Genomic DNA, 20,953 nt, shown 5'->3' on the forward strand with positions numbered 1-20,953 from the left:
TCTGAAATAAAACAGGACAGAATCCAAAGCCAAGATCACAGAGCCCTAGAATAACCTGATTTATTACCAGAGCTGCTACCCCCACTTCTGTCCATATAATGTGCTCAACAGCGGCACAGCTCTGTTGTCTCCTTATGTCACGTGCTGCAGAGTACTTAGAGCACAGGGTGTCTTGGTCAACAGAGTTCAGCCAGCACTGGCAGCTTGCCTCCTGTGCCTGTCTGAAGGGCCCCGGTCACACTAGCAATCCAAAGCACCTTGGGAATGTTAACAACATATCCATTTAGTTTGCATACCCTTTGACTTAGCAATTTCACTTTCAGCAATTTATCTAGGAAAATACAACTTCTATAAGGTCACTGCTTATCCTCCATTGTTATTATCCATTACTATCCACTGTTTGCTGCTGGGATGGTAAACAAGGCTTCGAGCAGCCCCTGCACATGCAAGTTCTAGATACATGCCCTGGGAAATGCACAAGCACGCAAAAACTTCACAGATATCATTCTCCCCTGGTATGCTGTCTTCCCTATCAGAAACGCCCTTGCCTGCCCACTTTGTTTCAGTAATTCTGACTTCTGTACGTATGGCCTGGGGGGACGTTTTCCTTGTCCTGACAGATCAATGCTCCAATGCAGACTCTCAAGGCCGCATGCACTTCTTCCTGCCTCTTACCAAAGCCCTAACAGCACACTGATGCATGTGTTTGTCTTATTTTATTTTGCATGTTCATCACAGTGTTCCCAGTATGCATGACTGGGAATGGCCCACAGTAGGTGTTCAAAAGATGTTGAATGAATAAATACAACAACAGTCATCATCACAGTGCTCAGACAAAATAAGGAATTGAGTGAGTAAATGAGAACAGTCATAAGATGAAATACTGCACTCAAAAATTACAGGACAGAAGACTAATCATATGGAAATTCTAGAGATGGACAATAGTGGTGGTTGCACAAAAATATGAATGTACTTAATGCCACTGAACTATACACTTAAAATGGTAAACAATATATTATATATATTTCACCATAATAAAAATATACTTTTTAAAGTTAATGATAAAATACTTAGCAAAAAGAGCTTTAAAATATACAACTTCCGTAGGAAAATACATTTAGTAACAGAAAAAAAGGAAAACTACAAAGATATATACCAAAATAGTAACAGTGATATTTCAGGTAGAGATATTAAACATTTTCATTTCCCTCTTTTAATGGTATTTTTCTAAATATAATGTGTTTCTACATTAAACACTTTATTTTTTTAAAAAATACGATTTTTGAAAACAACTGTAATTTACCATTCGTGTGGACATAAAATGACTCAGTATGAGACACATTCTAATTAAATGTTTCCTTTTGAAAGTGAGGATTCAGGAATGCAGCAGGAGGTAAGTGAGCACCTGTAACAAATGGCTCTCACCTTCCACTGTTGCCTTTCTCATCCTCCTCCTCTTCATTATCTGAAGCTAAGAAAGGAACTGCAGCCAAATCTTCCTCCTCTGCACGAATCCGTCCCAGCAGGATGAGACCATGGATTTTACAGTCGATTCCGGAGCTCCTGCACTGCTTGATGGCAATTTCAATATACCTGTGATACTAGACACAAAAACGACACTGCTTTATAGCAATTTCAATATACCTGTGATACTAGACACAAAAACGACACTGCTTGATGGCAATTTCAATATACCTGTGATACTAGACACAAAAACGACACTGCTTGATGGCAATTTCAATATACCTGTGATACTAGACACAAAAACGACACTGTTTTATGGCAATTTCAATATACCTGTGATACTAGACACAAAAATGATGATCCACAGACTCTGTAGAATCAAGCACATTAGATCCTCTAACTGGAGAACGGGATGTGTGAGACATGAAGGTGTACACATGGTTAGAGCTCCTTTACTTCAGTTCTGGAAATACCAACTGAGTTACTCAAAGTTAATGCAGCCACATCTGAGTAATGTTTTCTTCAAAAGAAGTGATCAACTCATCAAGATGTCTACCTGAGGCATGAGACACTCACTGATTTTCTTCCTAAAATTATTTTAAATAGGATAACAGCCTTACTGAATGACTGCACACTCTTCTTAAAGCTTTCTTGAACCAAGATGCCTTAACTAAGGAAGATATTAGATGTCAGGTAGTAACAGACCTTTCATCGTTTTTAAAACATAAAACATATCTGAATATACACAAATTAGAACAAATAGTACAAAGAACTCCATGACTCCATGACCCAGCTCAACAGTTATCAACATGTGACCAATCTTGTTCAGATATGGATTATCATTAAAAATTTCCAGGCATTATATTGTTTCAAAACTTCAGTATATATCACTGAATTAAGGAGGTTTGGGCTTTTTTTTTTTTTTTTTTTTTTTTGAGACTGAATCTTACTTGTTGCCCAGGCTGGAGTGCAGTGCAGTGGTGTAATCTTGGCTCATCACGACCTCTGCCTCCCAGGTTCAAGCGATTCTCCAACCTCAGCCTCCTGGGTACCTGGGACCATAGGCACCTGCCACCACATCCAGCTAATTTTTTGTATTTTTAGTAGAGACAGGGTTTCACCATGTTGGCTAGGCTGGTCTTGAACTTCTGACCTCAGGTGATCCACCTGCCTCAGCCTCCCAAAGTGCTGGGATTACAGGTGTGAGCCACCACGCCCGGCCAGAATTAAGGAGCTTTTTGAAAAACATATCCACATTGCTATTATCATAGCACAAACAATAACTCCCATATCATCCAATATGCTACAGTGATCAAACTTTTCTGATCATGTCATGTCATTTTATTGTTGCCTCATTAAATCAGAACACAAGCAAGACCCAAGCTTCCTCGGTTCTGCCTTTGCCATGCATTTAGTGGAGTTGGTCCTGCAAATGTCCCACACCCCATGTGGCAGACTGCATGCCTGCTGTGGTATTGACAACATTCCTCCATCCCTGTATTTCATGTGAACGAAGAGGGATGTGTCTGGAAGCACACACTAACAATTACTTTTTATTGCCTCAACGACCTGCTCAAACCTCAAGATCTACCATTTCAGAGGAAACACAGCTTGACCACCACCATACGGATGCAAAAGCCAAGTTGAGAATATGAAGAATGCTACAGGAAAAAATTACTCAGTTTCTTTTTTTCTTTCTTTAGCAAGGAAAAAAAACAAGAGTGACTTCAGTGTAGTGTAGAATGCAAACATCATCTGAATCAGAAACTGCAAAACGACATTTACAAGATAACTAGGAAAATCTGGACACTGACTGGATATTATATGATATTAAAGAGTAATTGCTGGCTGGGCACAGTGGCTCACACCTGTAATACCAGCACTTCGGGAGGCCGAGGCAGGCGGATCATGAGGTTAGGAGATCGAGACCATCCTCGCTAACATGGCGAAACCCCATCTCTACTAACAATACAAAAACAAAATTAGCCAGGCATAGTGGCAGGTGCCTATAGTCCCAGCTACTCGGGAGGCTGAGGCAGGAGAATGGTGTAAACCCGGGAGGTGGAGCTTGCAGTGAGCCAAGATCACACCACTGCACTCCAGCCTGGGCGACAGAGCGAGACTCTGTCTCCAAAAGAAAAAAAAAAAAAAAAAAAAGAGTACTTGTTAGAGGTGTGATTATGGTATCAGGGTTATATTTTGTTAAGCCCTGTTAGAGATGAATATTGAAGCAAGTGCTCCTGAAATAAGATCATGACTAGGACTTGCTGAGGCAGGGAAGTAAGGTGGGAGGAAGTGAAACATGACTGGCAAAATGTTGATAAATGTTGAAGCTGGGTGACAGGTTTGTGAGGATTCCAGCATACTTTCTATTTTTGTTTACACGTTAGAAAAAACCCGGCTGGGTGCAGTGCCTCATGCCTGTAAACCCCAGCACTTTGGGAGGCCAAGGTGGGCGGATCACCTGAGGTCAGGAGTTCGAGACCAGCCTGGCGAACATGACAAAACCCCGTCTCTATTAAAAATACAAAAATTAGCCGGGTGAGGTGGTGGGCACCTGTAATCCCAGCTACTCGGGAGGCTGCAGCAGGAGAATCACTTGAACCCAGGAGGTGATGGTTGAGGTGAGCTGAGATCTGCCACTGCACTCCAGCCTGAGCGACAGAGTGAGACTCAGTCTCAAAAAAAAAGAAAAGAAAATTCCCACGACAAACTATTTGTACAGCAAAGGCCATGCTTAAGATGCAGTGGCTCCACAAGAATGATATAGTCTAGTTCTTTGGTCAGCTGGGGGCATGCAGGTTAGGTCAGGAGTTTTCCATTTACCTGCAATGCTTCGTATTTCTCATGTACATGACATACACTAAATATCACAGGATAAATGGTTTTGAATTAAAAATTTCTTGGATTAAAGATATCTTTTACGAATGCTAGTCTATTGTTTATTTAATTACTTAGTTACTGGTTTGGCTAAAGTAAAAATATCCTCTGAACTATGTAAGGCACTCTACAGGCTGTATTCGGTTACATTGCAATAAGTTACCAGTAAAATGCATTAAAACTCAAGACTAATTTTTTCAGAAAAATTCATTATTATCTTTCATTTTTATAGTTTGCCAATTTCTTCAGTTATTAGCACCACTGGTATTGACTATAATGAATCAGTGTATTATGAAATAGTTCAATGACATTCCAGAATAAATTGTGACTTGTGAATGTACTACGTATTTCAAAATAGCTAAAAGAGAGGATTTTAAATGTTCTCACCACAAAAAAGTGATAAATATTTGAGGTGATGGATACATTATTTAGCAGGATTTGATCATTCCGCAAAATACACATGTAACAAAACATCACATGTTCTCCAAAAATAAATACAAATTATTACAAATTACTATTTGTCAGTTAAAACTAAAATAAAACTTTTTAAAAAAATGGTTAACTGCATTTAATAATTAAAAAATAAACTCATCAGTTATAAACTTTAAATGAATACAAAGATCAACTATTTGATATTTTTATCTGCTATCATTATAATTAGTCTACACAAGACAATAGTATAGGTAGTACAAAAATTTTTTTTTTTGAGACAGAGTCTGGCTCTGCCGCCCAGGCTGGAGTGCTGGAGTGCAGTGGCGCGAACTCGGCTCACTGCAAGCTCCACCTCCCGGGTTCACGCCATTCTCCTGCCTCAGCCTCCCGAGTAGCTGGGACTACAGGCACCCCTGCCACTACGCCCAGGTAATTTTTTGTATTTTTTTTTTTTTTAGTAGAGACGGGGTTTCACTGTGTTAGCCAGGATGGTCTCGATCTTCTGATCTCGTGATCTGCCCACCTTGGCCTCCAAGAGTGCTGGGATTACAGGCGTGAGCCACCACACCCGGCCAACAAAAATATCTTAATTTGTCTTATTTTACATATATTTAATGTATGAAAAATCATGCTGGCATCCTATGTGGAAAGGTTTATTGAAAATTTGAGAGACAGAGAGAGAATCGCTGATCTGTAGTATGTGGGTACTGTTTAAAAGAACCTTCACTGATTCTTTCAAACTTTTCCAGAGATAAACTTAGACTCATTTTGAAAGTTGCCTTATTACCAAAAAATTGCCACTCCGTGACAAGTTCAGCACTTGATGCCAATAGGTGTGACAGCAAAAAAGCAACTTCAGCATCACATATACGGTCAGGAAAACCACCAGAAACTAAGAGATATTTAATGAAAACCAAAGTGTTCAGATGCAATCAGCAACCTGTACTGCCTGATGACAACTTTTGCTAGGAGGACTTACCAAGTATACCTCTGCTACCGAAGAGAGTGAGAATGAAATTTATTTTGTTTCCTTTTCAAGCTGATATGATAAGCAGCAAATTCAATAAGTTGTATCTTTTAAAGTGTCAAAATTTAAAACAGATAAAACCAATTATTTAAAGGGGGAAAAACTGGGCTCAATGCTAGTATAGAAATGGCCAAGTCACCTCCCTTGTCATCTGTAAATCATCCAAATGGAACACTAGCAGAGCTACTTACCTCTGTGCAGTCATTCAGAAGGGGCACTGTAGTGTCAGAAGGGTTAATATTAATTGTCTTTAGTTCAATAAGGTTATTCAGGGAATTTCCACCTAGGAAAAAATGGGTAAAGAATCAAACAAAGGCGTTTTTATTATAGAAGGTACTTCTTTTTAGGTAAACTAACTGAATTACCTGACACTACAACCAGGGATGGCATGTAGCTACTGTCAGCAGGATCTACGATCATTTTTAATCTATGAACAAGAACATCTGGGAAAATCTCCAAACGAATCCAGTGCTTTAGAAAAACAAGGACAAAAACCACATTCTCAGTTAGCAAAATTCAGCTATATTTTAGCTACTACAATAGTATCATTGAAGCTTGAATCTACATGAGATTTTTTCAATATAAAATGTAGCATGAGAGAGAATTTTCCCTTACCCTGGCAGCAACAAGAATATTCTACCCCATTATTTGATCGTTAGAGAAAGTCTCACTCTAAGCCCCAGAAACCATGTATCTATATACTCCTGGCCTAGGGTGGTCCTTTTACCCACCAAGTGAGTGAAAGAAAACACTAGAGTCGAGATGGAGAAAGGCCCTGTCCTAAAGTCTGACCTGTGTGCCCACAAGGTGCCCCCACGCGTTGGTGTAATGACAACAGCACTCCAACGTGCAACACAAATTTGCTAGACTATACTAGAAAAACTTCTAACCAGAAGCAAATCTGAATTCATACATTTTATGCAGGAGAGGAGGAAAAAAAGCCTGACCACATCCTCTATCAAGTGGTCGGTTAGAAAAAATCTATTACTCATATTGTTTAAAATCTCTGACAGTAAAATTGGATGGTATATAACTCTGTAACTTTGAAATAACTTATAAATTAAAACATAACGTGAGTACTGACAGGTGCTATCAGCAAAACTCTGCAGGCTGCTCAAAGTTCATTTTGAAAATGTACAAGGCAAAACCATCTGTGTGAAAGTGCCCGCTGCTGTGCCCTATCAGACGCTACTACCTTTCCTTGCGACCCCGATGACTGCCAGCAGGGCTCGCTGCCGTCAATGAGACGGGATGCCTGGTTCACGGAGGACGACACGTTCAGGCTCTTCACCATGCGGGACCAGCTGTCCAGCAGCATGCCTGGCTGGCTGCTGTGGCAACGCTTCAGCTGTTTTCCAGAACGGCCACAAAATACCGCAGACTGACCTATTTCGTGATGGTCAAAAAGAGAATTAACCCTTGCTGAACTGGGGAGAAACTTCATGATCAAGAATATTACATAGTAAGGAGCTTCTTAAAGAAAAATAGAAAGCTTCAAACTGAAAGGAGTTAATAAATGCCACAAATGGCTTCCCTAGTCAAGATATAATTACGCCAATTTATGAGATGAAGTCCACATAACGCTATGATTTATTCTACTAAAATCTCCCAGGGAACAACATTCCAAACAAAATAAGCTGTGGGAAAAGTTCAATAACAGCACTCACAAAAACCATTCTTATTAAAAATGCTTTTATAAATACAAGGCAAGAAGTAAATTGTAAAGTGCTTCCACTTCCATTAATGGCAAATCTGGAATTCAACTGGCATTCCCCATCGAGGACAACTAGTAAAGCCAGACAAAACACTCAAAAATGCTCTTCAAACTATGAAAAAGAAATCCTCTTCAAACTATCAGAATTCAGGAGATAATAAAGAATTACAAGGTCAGAACCGCAGGAAGACCCGAGGCAAATGGAGGTGTCAAGATGATGCACACCACAGATCAGAGGCTGCTGTTCCCTGATGGCATCGCCAGGTTCCAAGCAAAGTCCCTGAGATGACACATAGCATTTTGACAGCCTCATAAAGGGAAGGGAAAGGAATGGGTCCAGAAAGACCAGGAAGGCTGAGGATGCTACAGAAATACAACCCACACTTGGAACCCCAACAGGAAATACCCCAAAAGTCAGAGTGAACTATGAAGGGTCTTTGGGTTTCCCCTTTTTTTTTTTTTTTTCAACAGATTGCAGCTCAGCATAAAATCATCTCAATCAATGAATGCTGATTAAGGTGAGCCCAGATAGTCACTAACCTTTACCAAGTACCTCGCAGAACAACCCTCTCTCCTCCATTCCTTGGAGAACAATAATATCTTAGCCTCAAATTGAGTAAAGAAATAATTTTTTAAATACAATGTCCAGTACATAATGACACATGAAGAGGCAAGAAAACGTGACTAAAAATTACCAGAAATGATAGGATAGAAACAGACCCACAAAGGCTCCATATATTGGAGTCAGAAGACACAGACTTTAATATAATAACTATGCTTACTGTGTTCAAAAAGATAATATTTCAGCAGAGAACCGAAAACTACTGAAAATAAAATACAAAGACTAGAACTGATAAATCCAATAATTAAAATTAAGAACTTAACGAGTAAGTTTAGAACACACTGATCTCAGCTGAAGAGAAAGTAAAAATATCTGGAATGAAGAACTGAGAAGCAAAAGTTTGGAAAACATAACAAGAAGGTAAAAGATCTGCAGGACAGAGGTTAGGCCTAACACAAGTGAAAGAAGAGTCCCCCCAAAAAGATAGAAAAGAGAATAGAGCAGAGGCAACATGTGAAGAAATACTGAAAGACAGAATTTTCCAAAACAGACAACAGATACCATGCTCCAGAAGCCCTACCAACCCCAAGACAGATAAACATCTCCATGCACATGTAAAACCTGTGCAAGATGAAAACAAAAAGACTCTTTGAAAAGCAGACGAAGGAAAACTAAAACGAACCACAATTACCTTTCCATCCAACTTCAGGAGAAATAATATAAACCAAATTGCAATGGAATACTATTTTTAAAGTGCTGAAAGAAAACACCTAGCAAAAAGACTTTTCAAAAATAAAGGAGAAATAAAGACATTTTTAGATATACAAAAATAGATAATTTGTAACCAACAAAGACACATTTTTGGAAATATTAAGGGGCATTTTCAAGCAGGAGAAAAACAGTATAGATGGAAAATTAAAGAGGAAGAAAAAAGTGGAGAAAAATTACAAAGTATGCAGAAAAATCTAAATGAATATTGACTACATACCCTGCATGTATTGTTTGATCCTTTGACTTTTTGAGACGTAGTCTCGTTCTGTCGCCCAGGCTGGAGTGCAGTGGCACGATCTCGGCTCACTGCAAGCTCCGCCTCCCGGGTTCACGCCATTCTCCCGCCTCAGCCTCCGAGGTTGCTGGGACTACAGGTGCCCGCCACCACACCTGGCTATTTTTTTGTATTTTTAGTAGAGACGGGGTTTCGCCATGTTAGCCAGGATGGTCTCGATCTCCTGACCTCGTGATCCACCTGCCTCGGCCTCCCAAAGTGCTGGGATTACAGGCGTGGATCACGAGGTCAGGAGATCGAGACCATCCTGGCTAACATGGTGAAACCCTGTCTCTACTAAAAATACAAAAAATTAGCCGGGCATGGTGGCGGGCACCTGTAATCCTAGCTACTCGGGAGGCTGAGGCGGGAGAATGGCATGAACCCGGGTGGCGGAGTTTGCAGTGAGCCGAGACTGCGCCACTGCACTCCAGCCTGGGCGACAGAGCGAGACTCCGTCTCACAAAAAAAAAAAAAAAAAAAAAAAAAACAGGCACGAGCCACTGCGCCTGGCCGATCCTTTGACATTTCTTGAAACTTGTGTTTGAGCATATGACCCACTTAGCATATGACCGGATTTTATGAACATTTTGTGTGTGCATAAAAGAATGTCTTCTATAGTTCTGTTAGATATGTATTTGTATAAAATGTATAAAATTTTGGCTGGACACAGTGGCTCATGCACGTAACCCCAGCACTTTGGGAGACTGAGGTGGGTGGATCACCTGAGGTCAGGAGTTCAGGAGCAGCCTCGCCAACATGGTGAAATCTTACCTCTACTAAAAATACAAAAATTAGCCAGGTGTGGTGGCAGGAGCCTGTAATCCCAGCTACTCGGGAGGCTGATGCAGAAGAATCGCTTGAGCCCGGAAGGTGTTGGTAGCAGTGAGCCAGGATCACACCACTGCACTCCAGCCTGGGTGACAGAGTGAGACTCCATCTCAAAAAATAAATAAATAAATAAATAAAAAATAATAATAATAATTAAAATATGTTAAGAACATATAAATCAGAATGAAGATAAATGATGTTAAAGAGAACTAAGGTCTTTGTATTATTTAGGAGGAGAATATATTAAATAATAATAGATTTAAATGAGTCAAAAATAGATGTTATAATTAATATCTTCAGTAACTACTAAAACTAAAAATGTATATAACATATACATTCCTTACAGACAGAGTGAGACTCTGTCTCAAAAAAAAAAAATAATTAAAAAAAAATAGAAAAGTTAGCTGAGCATGGTGGCAAAGGCCTGTAATCCCAGCTACTCAGGAGGATGAGACAGGAGAATTGCTTGAACCCAGGAGGCGGAAGTTGCAGTGAGCCAAGATCACGCTACTGCACTCCAGCCTGGGTGACAGAGTGAGACTCTGTCTCACAAAGAAAAAAAGTGATATATGCATACAATGGAATATTATTCAGCCATTAAAAAGGATGACGTTCTGACACATGCTACAATACAGATGAAGCTTGAAGACATTATGCTAAACACGAAAGGATAAATCTTACATGGTTCCATCTAGATGAGGTATCTGGAGTGGTCATATTCATAGAGACCAAAGTTAGATTCAAGGTTACCAGGGCTGGGGTAAGGGGAAGTAGGGCAGTTAAACCGCTTAATGGATACAGAGTTTCCGATCGGAGTGGTGAAAAGTTTGGTAAGAGACAGTTGTGATGGTTGTGCAACACTGTACTTAAGGTACTTAATACCCTGAATTATAAACTTAGAAAATGATTAAGTGGCTAATTTTAAGTTATATATATTTTGCCACAATGAAAAATATAATAAAAGGTATATAAATTTAAAAACTCACTTTCCATCTAACCAATTCCACATGCCATGCAACTAAACACTTACTGTTTCTTGAGATTCTTTTAATGTTTCTTTATGGAAAAACAAGCAAACAAGCCTAGTTATTCTAATTCTTCCCAGATACTCCATCCTGATTTTTCTAAAAAGCCAGCCAGTCATCAGTGGGTAGGACCGTCACTTCCGTCTCACTGTACTCACTCTACAGAATTACCGTATACATAGGAACCTTAAAATAACAAATTCCAATACACTGTGGTCCACAGTATTTCATTAATAATTGGTGGAAGAGAGAATATAAATATTCTGCCATACCTGGTTCATTTATTCTGCCAAATGTATGCCTGGTATTGTGTTTTTTGGTCTTGAAACACGTTTCACAAAAATCAAAGTCATCACAGTTTCTGCATTTGAATCTGGATCCATTGATAGGAAACATCTGACATCCATCACACCTATTTGTAAAATAGCAACTGAGTTAAGAAAGGTCATTTATTAAACTTAATTCAACAGAAAACCATTCATCCCAAAGCAAATCTAGCAATCATAAAAATAACTCACGTAACCCCAGGATGAATACTGGGCACCAACTCCATTTCTGATAGCAACCCAGTCCAGTGAGACTGCTGGGGAAAGTCGACAATGATATCTTTTCCATTGGCACTGAAAGCTAGGGCAGAACAGAAATCACCTGATCCATCTTCCTCTTCACCAATAAAAACCTGAGCTTAAAACTGCACCTAGCCATGTCATAGTACATTGTAGTTATTTGTTTTTTACAAAGAGTCTGTCTTTTAGAGACAGGTACTAAAAAACTTATGGATGAAATAATACATGATGTCAGCGACTGGTTTCAAAATAATCACAAGAAGGGAGTATGAATAATTTTGGCCATGAGGTGACAATCGTTAAAGCCAGGTAATGAGCACGTGGAGGTTCATTGTAAACTACATTCCTTACTTTTGCATTAGGTTTAAAATAGAACATTTTGGTTTTTAATTACACCAGGTCAACAATCCCATATAATACCTTTGGTATCTCAGGGAATAAAAACCACATTAATAACGTGAAGACTTCTTTTGTCCTTTGATAAGAGCCAACGTGTCACTCAAAACAAAGAAACCAAATCCTTATTTTTAAAATTTGTTGTTTTGATTTGCAAATATTTTAACAATCTCGTAAGCAAAGAAAAATGTTTAAAGTAAAATATTAAATAATCCATTTGTTCTTATGTAACATGAGACGCTCTAAGAACCTCTCACCACTGGGGAACCACCACCAACTGTGGCCATTTTCTAAGCGATTTGATGAAAAGAGAGGCTTCCACAAGGTTCAAACGAACAAACAATCTCTTTATGGCATCAAGAGTTTTTAAAACTATACTTATTTCTCATGCAACTGTTAAAATGGACATAGTATACCTTTCAAAGTGTGCCACGGATTTGATTTGGAATCTCAATAGTATCATATTAAATATAATCTGAGAATTGTTTCCAGTTCCTAATTCCCATCATTAGCACATTTCCATTTCTTAAATTCAGTCCTAAACTTTTATACAGCATGAAAAAGAGAGCCAGGCGTGGTGGCTCACGCCTGTAATCCCAACACTTTGGGAGGCCGAGGCGGGCAGATCAATCAGATCAATAGGTAAGGAGTTCGAGACCAGCCTGGCCAGCATGGTGAAACCCCATCTCTACGAAAAATGCAAAAATTAGCCAGGCACGGTGGTGGGCACCTGTAATCCCAGCTACTCTGGAGGCTGAGACCGGAGAATTGATTAAACCTGGGGGCGGAGGTTGCAGTGAGCCGAGATGGCACCACTGCACTCCAGCCTGGTCATGGGAGGAGAAAGAAAAAGCAGTCCTGACAGTCAGGAGCTGGCCTGTTAATGTCAATGTTAGGCCATTTCACAGAACTGACAGGACAAGTTTACAGAACACGAACATCAGATAAGGCCACTCTGTGACTGATGAATCAAGGCACAACCAAAACCCCTCCTTAACCATGTGTGATTAAAGTCGAGTCTAATCCAAACCACAAACAACCACACAGTCCCCTATCCTGGTGATATGAATGACTGCTTCCTTACCAATCATGATGTTAGCATGGCTCCGTTCTTTCTGCCTGCTAGGTAAATTTATTAAGACATCCTGCCTTAGAATTACCCCTGCTTTCTCGACCCCTCCCCCAAATACCCAACATAAACTTCATTAGTCCTCGCTCATTCCCTCTGATGGAGCCCCCCATTCCCCAAGGTGTGTGTTCTCCTGTACTGCAATGAGTTAATATTAATAAATCTGACTGTTTCACTGCAGGTGAGTTCCTCTGTGGCCTTTGGCAGAAGGCACTGACAAGCAAAGGAACACTCTATCTCTTTCTTCACACTTGTTTTCTTTTTTGTGTGCTTGAACAAAAAGAAATACTAAGTACACATGCGTTAATGAAAAGTTAACACCAGGAATTTTATTATCACCCAGATAATATTACCTTTCACAACCCCCACACTCTGATGAGTCACAGATCCCCATTTGTATTTTGGTGTGGTGACAGAGGCTTTGACCCGCACTTTATCACCAATCTTGATGTGAGAAGAAGAACTTGGTGGAGGATAGCCTACAGATTTCAATAACAAATCATTATAATCAGTATCCATTTATGGGAATTCTGTCTCTAAGAAAAAGCAAAAGTACTGAACAAAGAATGTGCTCACCTATAAGTTCCACATGAATGTACCTAACCCAGTAGGTGCCCCCTTTCTGCTGCCAGTCACACTGCACATTGAGATCATGCAATCCATCTCTGTCCAGCTTGATGACTTTGCCAACATCACCTTCGCACACTTCTTCGTATGCTCGGCAGCATCTAACCATCATTCCCACCTAGAATTAAAAGGAAATTGGAGATCCAGTCCACCATGTACACAGGTCAAATGAGTCATGGTAAGTAGTATTACTCTACTCTTAATAAAGAATTCTGACCAGGCACGGTGGCTCACGTCTGTAATCCTAGCGCTTTGGGAGGCTGAGGCAGGAGGATCGCTTGAGCTCAAGTGTTTGAGACAAACCTGGGCAACATGGTGAAACCCCACTTCTACCAAAAATACAAAAATTAGCCAGACGTGGTGGTGCATGGCTGTGGTCCCAGCTACTCGGGAGACCGAGTTGAGAGGATTGCTTGAGCCTAGAAGGTGGAGGTTACAATGAGCCAAGATCACACCACTGAACTTCAGCCTGAGCGACAAAGTGAGACCCCATCTCAAAAAAAAAAAAAAAAAAAAAAGAATTTCATCTAGCACTCAGAGTGCATTCTAAGTATTATTTAATGCTAAAGGGAACAGAAACTCTTTAGAACACTGTCTGGCTTTGTGTCTCAGGCAGGAAATATACAGGAAGAGCCTGGATCAACTTGTGTCATAAAGGAAGGGAGCTTTCAAAGATTACTGGGTTCACTCAAAAGGATTCCCTGATCATCAAAAACGTAACGGTGGAAACATCACACTCTAAAAGCCAATGGATTGGTCATCATGATAATAAGGAAAACAAAGCTTCCTGGTCATCTTTATACATATCAGAACACCAATGCATCATTCTGAAAACTGACAAAGTCTCTCTGTATTATCAAGAGTAACCAAGATTAATAACAAAGCTTTTTTTCACAGAAGAGAATTCCAGCTAACGAACTCAGAGAAGATGAAGTTAGAAAATCACTATGGTGCAGCCCCTAATGATAGGTCTAGGTAATGCCTACTGGAGCTATGAGATGGACAATTAATACAGAATGTCATCAAGGAAGGAGCAGGCTGACAAGACCCAACCCACCCAAACCTGCTTGCCTGTTGAGATGGGGCTGGAGGGAGTACATGCCTACGAAGCTTCCTGCCTGAGATTCAGCCTGGTCCAATCACCCTCCAACCCTAACTCCTACTATATTGGAGAAACAGGGAGAGAGGAAGATGTTAGCCACAAGGAAGCCACCACCAAATGCGGACTGTAAGACATTTGGAGGACATGGTTTCAGCCACAAATAAATAGCATGAAAGGAGAGGATGGGGGAAGGAGGGTTATTATGAATGTTTGTGTCCCCCCCAAAATTCATGAAGTCCCAACTCCTAATGTGGCAGTATTAGGAGAAGGGGCCTCTAAGGAAGTCATTAAGGTAAAATCATGTCATAAGAGTGGGGCTCTGACACAACAGGATTAGGATCTTTATAAGAAGAGACTCCAGGATGGGCATGGTGGCTCACGCCTATAATCCCAGCACTTTGAGAGGCCAAGGCAGGCGGATCACCTGAGGTCAGGAGTTCGAGACCAGCCTGACCAAAATGGAGAAACCCTGTCTCTACTAAAAATATAAAATTAACCAGGCATGTGGTACATGTCTGTAATCCCAGCTACTCGGGAGGCGGAGGCAGGAGAATCGCTTGAACCCGGCAGGCAGAGGCTGTGGTGAGCTGAGATCATGCCACTGGCACTCCAGCCTGGGCGACAGAGTGAGACTCTGTTTCAAAAAAAAAAAGGCAGCCACCTACAAGCCAGGAAGAGGGCCATCACCAGAAACCAGCTTGATCTTGGATTTCCAGCCTCCAGAACCATGAGAAATAAATGTCTGTTGTTGAAGCTGCCAGTCTATGGTACTGTGTTATAGCCAACTGAGCTAAGACAAGGGGGAACCACTCTAGGTTGAAATAGACTTCAAAGATCCATCAACCAAATGTAGATAAGGCATACAATCTTGGTTGTATCCAAGTTCAAAAACTAACCATTAAAGCCATTTCTGAGAACACTGGAAAACTACAAGCAAGCGTTAGAGATGAGATGATATTAAGGAATTATTATTTATTTTGTTAGGTAATGCTGGTAAACAGAAATGTCATTATGTTAAGATTCTTTATTAGTGATACACACTGACATACATACAGGTGAAATGAGATGATTTGGGGGATTTTCTCTAAAATATACTAAAACAAGAGAATTAGGACAAGAAATGATTTAAAGTAGATAAAGGACTATATAAAACATAATTAGATTTTTTAAATTTGATGGCAATGAGAATTACATAAGAAAAACAAGGAAAGGTATGTAGGAAGTGTCACAAGTGGGACTAGCAGAAAACAGCCATCTCTGTGCCATGTCCACTGTGGACAGGCCACTTGTGCTCTCCGGCTGCCCCGAGCCCATCTGCCCCTCTGTCCTCTGGCTCCACTGGGGCAGCCACAGCAGCCTCTGTCTGGGTGCCCATCCTGCTGAGCCACTCTTCCCACCCTGTAGGCTTTGCACCCATCTCACCTTCTCATTGCAGCCCCCTATCCCTGGAATGTGCCCTCACTCCCACCCCTTTACCGTAGTCTGCTCTTTCTCATTCCAGGGTACACAGCACCTTCTAGCGTACCATGAGCTCACTGGTCAGGTATGTCTTCCAGCACCAGAAGGCAGGCTCCCTGAGGGCAGGGGCCTCTGTCCACTGATGTTTGGCATATAGGACATACTCAAATATTTGCTGAGTGAAAAACGGATCAAGGCTCCAGCTTAAGACAATTACTCACCTGAATATTCTCTCTCACATACACAGCATAATCATCATTACTCAAGAAATCAGCTCGTTTTTTGTAGGTCTGGCTCTCCGTCACAACAGCACCAGTAGACTACAAGAAATAAACACATTCAAAGAAAAAAAAAAGAACTCGATAAACCTACTCAAAAAGAAATAAGTCTGTGAAATCTATAATATTAAAAAGTGGAGGATGAAATCCTTTATTTTCCCTATAAAAATCTTCATTTAAAAAAGACTAATAGCAGTAGCATAGTACGCAGGAATGAATTTCAAAAGCTACAAGTATACAAAATTTCTAAGGCACTTCCAAATTAATCCTATGAACAATTTACTCAGGTCAGAAACTGATGTGTCAAAACATGGTATTTTAATAAAATATCTTCTAATGGCTACCAAAGATCATTAGATGTTTGAACAAGGGTCTGTTCTAAAGCTAAAAATAATTATGATATAGAAACCCAATCATCTCTTCAGTAGTGAAACACAGCTTTGTTCCGTGCCCGGCAATACCATAGGTTGATTTTATGGAACAGTCCACAGTAGATAAAGTTAGTTCTTACAAGGGACAGAGAAAGCCAAGCTGTAAGACTGTCAGAGCGCTAGACAGACAGCGGCCCAGGTGCGGGCGGTCACACAGCAGGCACTGACCGTGGAGTAGGCGGCATCATCCATGTCCTCCACCACCTCCTCGTCGGAATACTCGTCAGACACTGTGTCTGCATCTGAGAGCTCCGTGACCTGGACGTCGGAGTGGTCCAGCAGCCACCCGACCAAGGCTTCCACACCTAAGAGAGGCACACACAGCACACCAGCCACCGTGAGTCAACAGCCCTGAAGCGGGAACCCACACACACGCAAGCAGAGGCCAGGAAAACGAAGTACCAGGCAAGCCGGATGCATTCCCGGAAGCACCAGTGAGAGACTTCAGGGCAAACTCGATGTTCCTTCTGGGAAATCCCATCTCCATGAGCTGCACCACAATCGGCAGAGCGGGAACGGGCGACTGCTTGCGCCTCTTCACTCTGGCAGGGCGGATGTGCTGCACGGCGATAGGCGTGGTGGCCTCACTGGAGCTGCAGTCTTCAAATCCTGGGCTCGAAGGGTGAGTGGACTCCACAGCCAAACACTGGCACACGGCCAGTGCAGCAGCCTGGGTAGACAAGAGGGTCCTGGGAGGTTTGGGAAGTGCCCTCGGCTAGCTTACACAGTCTAGGAACATGGGGGTGATGGCCTTCTACTGCAAACTGCAGTACGCAAGTCTAGAAAGCCCACATTCATGTGTGTTTTTCAATGAGTTCCTAAAACATGTTAGAAAATGACAAAGCCAAGTTTCTTGGTTTAATGCAGAGAAAATACTTGGTCATAAAATAACTTTCCTGTTTCAGCAGACAGAGAGCCTACTAAATTAGCCAAGTATCAATGTCCATTAAGGAAAACTTCATTACAGCCCTAAGTGAGCAGTCACAGGGGCTGGAGGGAGCAGGGAGAAAGGCATTCCCCCTGCCTTAACCAGGCACTGTGGTGGGGGCCACAGGCACCTGTGTTTTAGACAGGCCAGAAATGACACAGGACTCTCATGTACCATTAAACCAACCCTCAACTATTCAAGGGTTAAATAACCACAGTGAGGTTAAACGAGGTATTAAAAAATAAGAGAAATAAAAGTATTAGTTGGGAAACACACTGCAATGAATCAGAAAACATCTAAACTGCCAGTCTCTGCAGCTGGGAACTCCCCACCTACAGCACAAACAGCACTTCCCTCATCTATCTGCAACTCCCTGGTCCTCCTCCCCAGCTGCTCTCATAGCGCTGACTTGCTATTTTGTTAAACTGGGCATGTGAGGAAGGAATCAGGAAGAAACCAAGGACACTGTGGAGCCCCCCAGCGCTCAGGAAGTATCAAAGCCTAGGGTTTTACAGCGAAGTCTGGGTAACTTGGAAGTGACAGGTTTCATCCTAAAAGTTTAAAATTCAGAGCTAGATTGAGCCAAGGGTTCTGGTTCTGATAATGGGGAGTTACGGTGCACTGGACTAACCCTTGGCTGATAATAATCATGAACTCTGGATAAAATATTTTTTAAAACTGCTTGAGGGCACTGGAGAACAGCTGAAGCAATCAGCAATAAAACGAGCACAACCCCTGACCCCGAGAGGCCTGCAGGCAAGACGCACATTAACCCAGAGAAGCCTGCAGGCAAGATGCACATTAACCCAGGGAAGCCTGCAGGCAAGACACACATTAACCCAGGGAAGCCTGCGGGCAAGACTCACATTAATTCAGGGAAGCCTGCGGGCAAGATGCACATTAACCCAGGGAAGCCTGCGGGCAAGATGCACATTAACCCAGGGAAGCCTGCAGGCAAGATGCACATTAATCCAGGGAAGCCTGCAGGCAAGATGCACATTAACCACAGACGGTGCACCTTCCTGCACTGCAGGGGCTGGGTTCCCGGCCTGCCAGAGCAACCAGAATGCGAGGGAAAGCCCACCTGAAAAAGAAACCACAGAGGGAAAACCATGAAATGTGCAGACGGACTACCCGAAATCTACAGCTGAATCTAAACTGAAGCACCTCTGAAGAGCCTGGGCTCGGCACAAAGGGACCGCTGGAAGGCTGCCGGGGCTCCCCAGCTGCCCAGGGCCAGGACAGCATCTGAGGCTCAAGCTCAATCAACTAGAGGTGGGGAGGAGAATGTCAAGGCTTCCAGAGACGCCCAGAAGAGATTCTAAATCTTGAGAATTAAGGATCCACAACCAGGGCTAAGGGCAAATAAAAAATCATTAGAAAGCCTGGCACCAAGCCACCTCAGGATCAAGGAGGACTGTCAGGTACTGAACTGCCTGTGGGAAGAAAACTCCCCGTTCTCCAGAGAAGGCAGAACCCAGAGCCAATACAACGTCCAAAGAATCCAGAATGAAATAAAAATTCTCACATATGTGAAGGACAACAACCAATAACTGACTATAATCAAGGAAAAAAAACTGCAAAGAGCAGCACACCAACAGGTGGGCAGACATTAGAATTAGCAAACAAGAAATTCAACATAACTATCAGAAATATGTTTTAAAATGTACAGTAAAAGATAGACTTGGCCGGGCACGGTGGCTCACACCTGTAATCCCAGCACTTTGGGAGCCCGAGGCGGGCGGATCATGAGGTCAGGAGTTCGAGACCAGCCTGGCCAACATGGTAAAATCCCATCTCTACTAAATATACAAAAATTAGCCAAGCGTGGTGGCAGGCACCTGTAGTCCTAGCTACTCGGGAGGCTGAGGCAGGAAAATCACTTGAATCCAGGAGTCAGAGATTGCAGTGAGCTGAGATCACGCCACTGCACTCCAGCCTGGCGACAGAGCAAGACTCTGTCAAAAAAAAAAAAAAGACAGACTTAAGGGATGAAGACAGGAACTGTCAGAAGAGATATAAAACTATTAAATGAGAGCCAAATGGAAATAAGAGATGTGAGAAATATAAAATAAAGTATGTCTTGGATGGACATAACAAGAGATTAGGCCCAACAAAGCAAAGCATCTTGACCTTTCAAACAGATCAAGACAAACTAACCAAGCTACTAACAAAGAGAAGAAAGACTTTCTATTAAAATCGTAAAAGGAAACTCACTAACAGTGTAACAGATGTATAATGGTATTTCCAGAAAAGAACAAAAAGAGCAAGACAGAGGGAAGAAACAATAGTCAAAAGTTTCCAAATTTGGTAGTGGAACAAAAATCAAGCCAAAGATGCAAGCAGCTTAAGCAAATTTCAAGGAGGACAGTGGGGTGGGCGGGGTGGGCCACCATTGCATACATGAGCCCAGCTTAGGGAAACTGCAGAAAACCAAAGATAACAGAAAATACGAAAAGCAACCAGAGAAAAAAGGCATTTCATACAAAAGAAGAGATAAGAACAATGACTCTCCATCGGAATCCATGGAGACAAAACAGCAGGTCTCTTTTTGTACAACAGTCCTTCCCAGTTCCTGAAGGACAACTCTACATGGCCTTCTAGGTGTTCACACTCGGCATCTCCCAGCATGACTGCAGGCTGCGCACCACCCCACGTGCTCTCAAGTTGCTCAGCGTCTTCTTTTGATCTCTGCCAGGGATACTGGAAACACAACCAGGCCCTTTAAAATGAACCTTCACCTCAGAGGTTCCCAGACCTGAGAAGAAGCTGGAGTTCAGAAGAGCTCATGGCCAACCTCCTCCTTCCTGGTCACACCCGTTTCTTGCTTTCTCCCTTTGCACCCCCACCATCTTTCCAGCTCATTCTAGGACTGGGGGAGGCCTCCGACCTGTCCAAGACAGTGGCTGCCTCATCTGGACCCTTGCTCCCAGAGGGGCCCTGCTATCTGAGGGTTTCTGTTAGGGTAATTTCTGACTGCCAAACTGAGTACTGACAGTTTTATTTTTGTCTCTGATATTTTATCCAGATGTTTAATGTATTACACAGCAAGAAAGAT

General features: G+C 41.9%; 1 protein-coding gene across 7 annotated transcripts in view; it reads right to left on the reverse strand.

The window, feature by feature from the left end:
* HERC2 (HECT and RLD domain containing E3 ubiquitin protein ligase 2) overlaps window positions 1-20,953 on the reverse strand; it is a 223,973-nt gene that overhangs the window by 75,917 nt on the left and 127,103 nt on the right. For all 7 annotated transcript variants that reach the window (XM_055278481.2, XM_063640239.1, XM_055278480.2 and 4 more), the window contains 11 exons: window positions 17,370-17,637; window positions 17,136-17,272; window positions 16,480-16,578; window positions 13,648-13,816; window positions 13,425-13,550; window positions 11,499-11,607; window positions 11,253-11,392; window positions 6,999-7,189; window positions 6,169-6,274; window positions 5,995-6,086; window positions 1,426-1,601 (listed from right to left, as the gene is read on the reverse strand). In XM_055278481.2, coding sequence (XP_055134456.2) covers window positions 1,426-1,601; window positions 5,995-6,086; window positions 6,169-6,274; window positions 6,999-7,189; window positions 11,253-11,392; window positions 11,499-11,607; window positions 13,425-13,550; window positions 13,648-13,816; window positions 16,480-16,578; window positions 17,136-17,272; window positions 17,370-17,637 — 1,613 coding nt within the window. The remainder of the gene's footprint in view (window positions 1-1,425; window positions 1,602-5,994; window positions 6,087-6,168; window positions 6,275-6,998; window positions 7,190-11,252; window positions 11,393-11,498; window positions 11,608-13,424; window positions 13,551-13,647; window positions 13,817-16,479; window positions 16,579-17,135; window positions 17,273-17,369; window positions 17,638-20,953) is intronic.

The sequence above is a fragment of the Symphalangus syndactylus genome, chromosome 5, assembly GCF_028878055.3.
Source record: "Symphalangus syndactylus isolate Jambi chromosome 5, NHGRI_mSymSyn1-v2.1_pri, whole genome shotgun sequence".
Taxonomy (NCBI): domain Eukaryota; kingdom Metazoa; phylum Chordata; class Mammalia; order Primates; family Hylobatidae; genus Symphalangus; species Symphalangus syndactylus.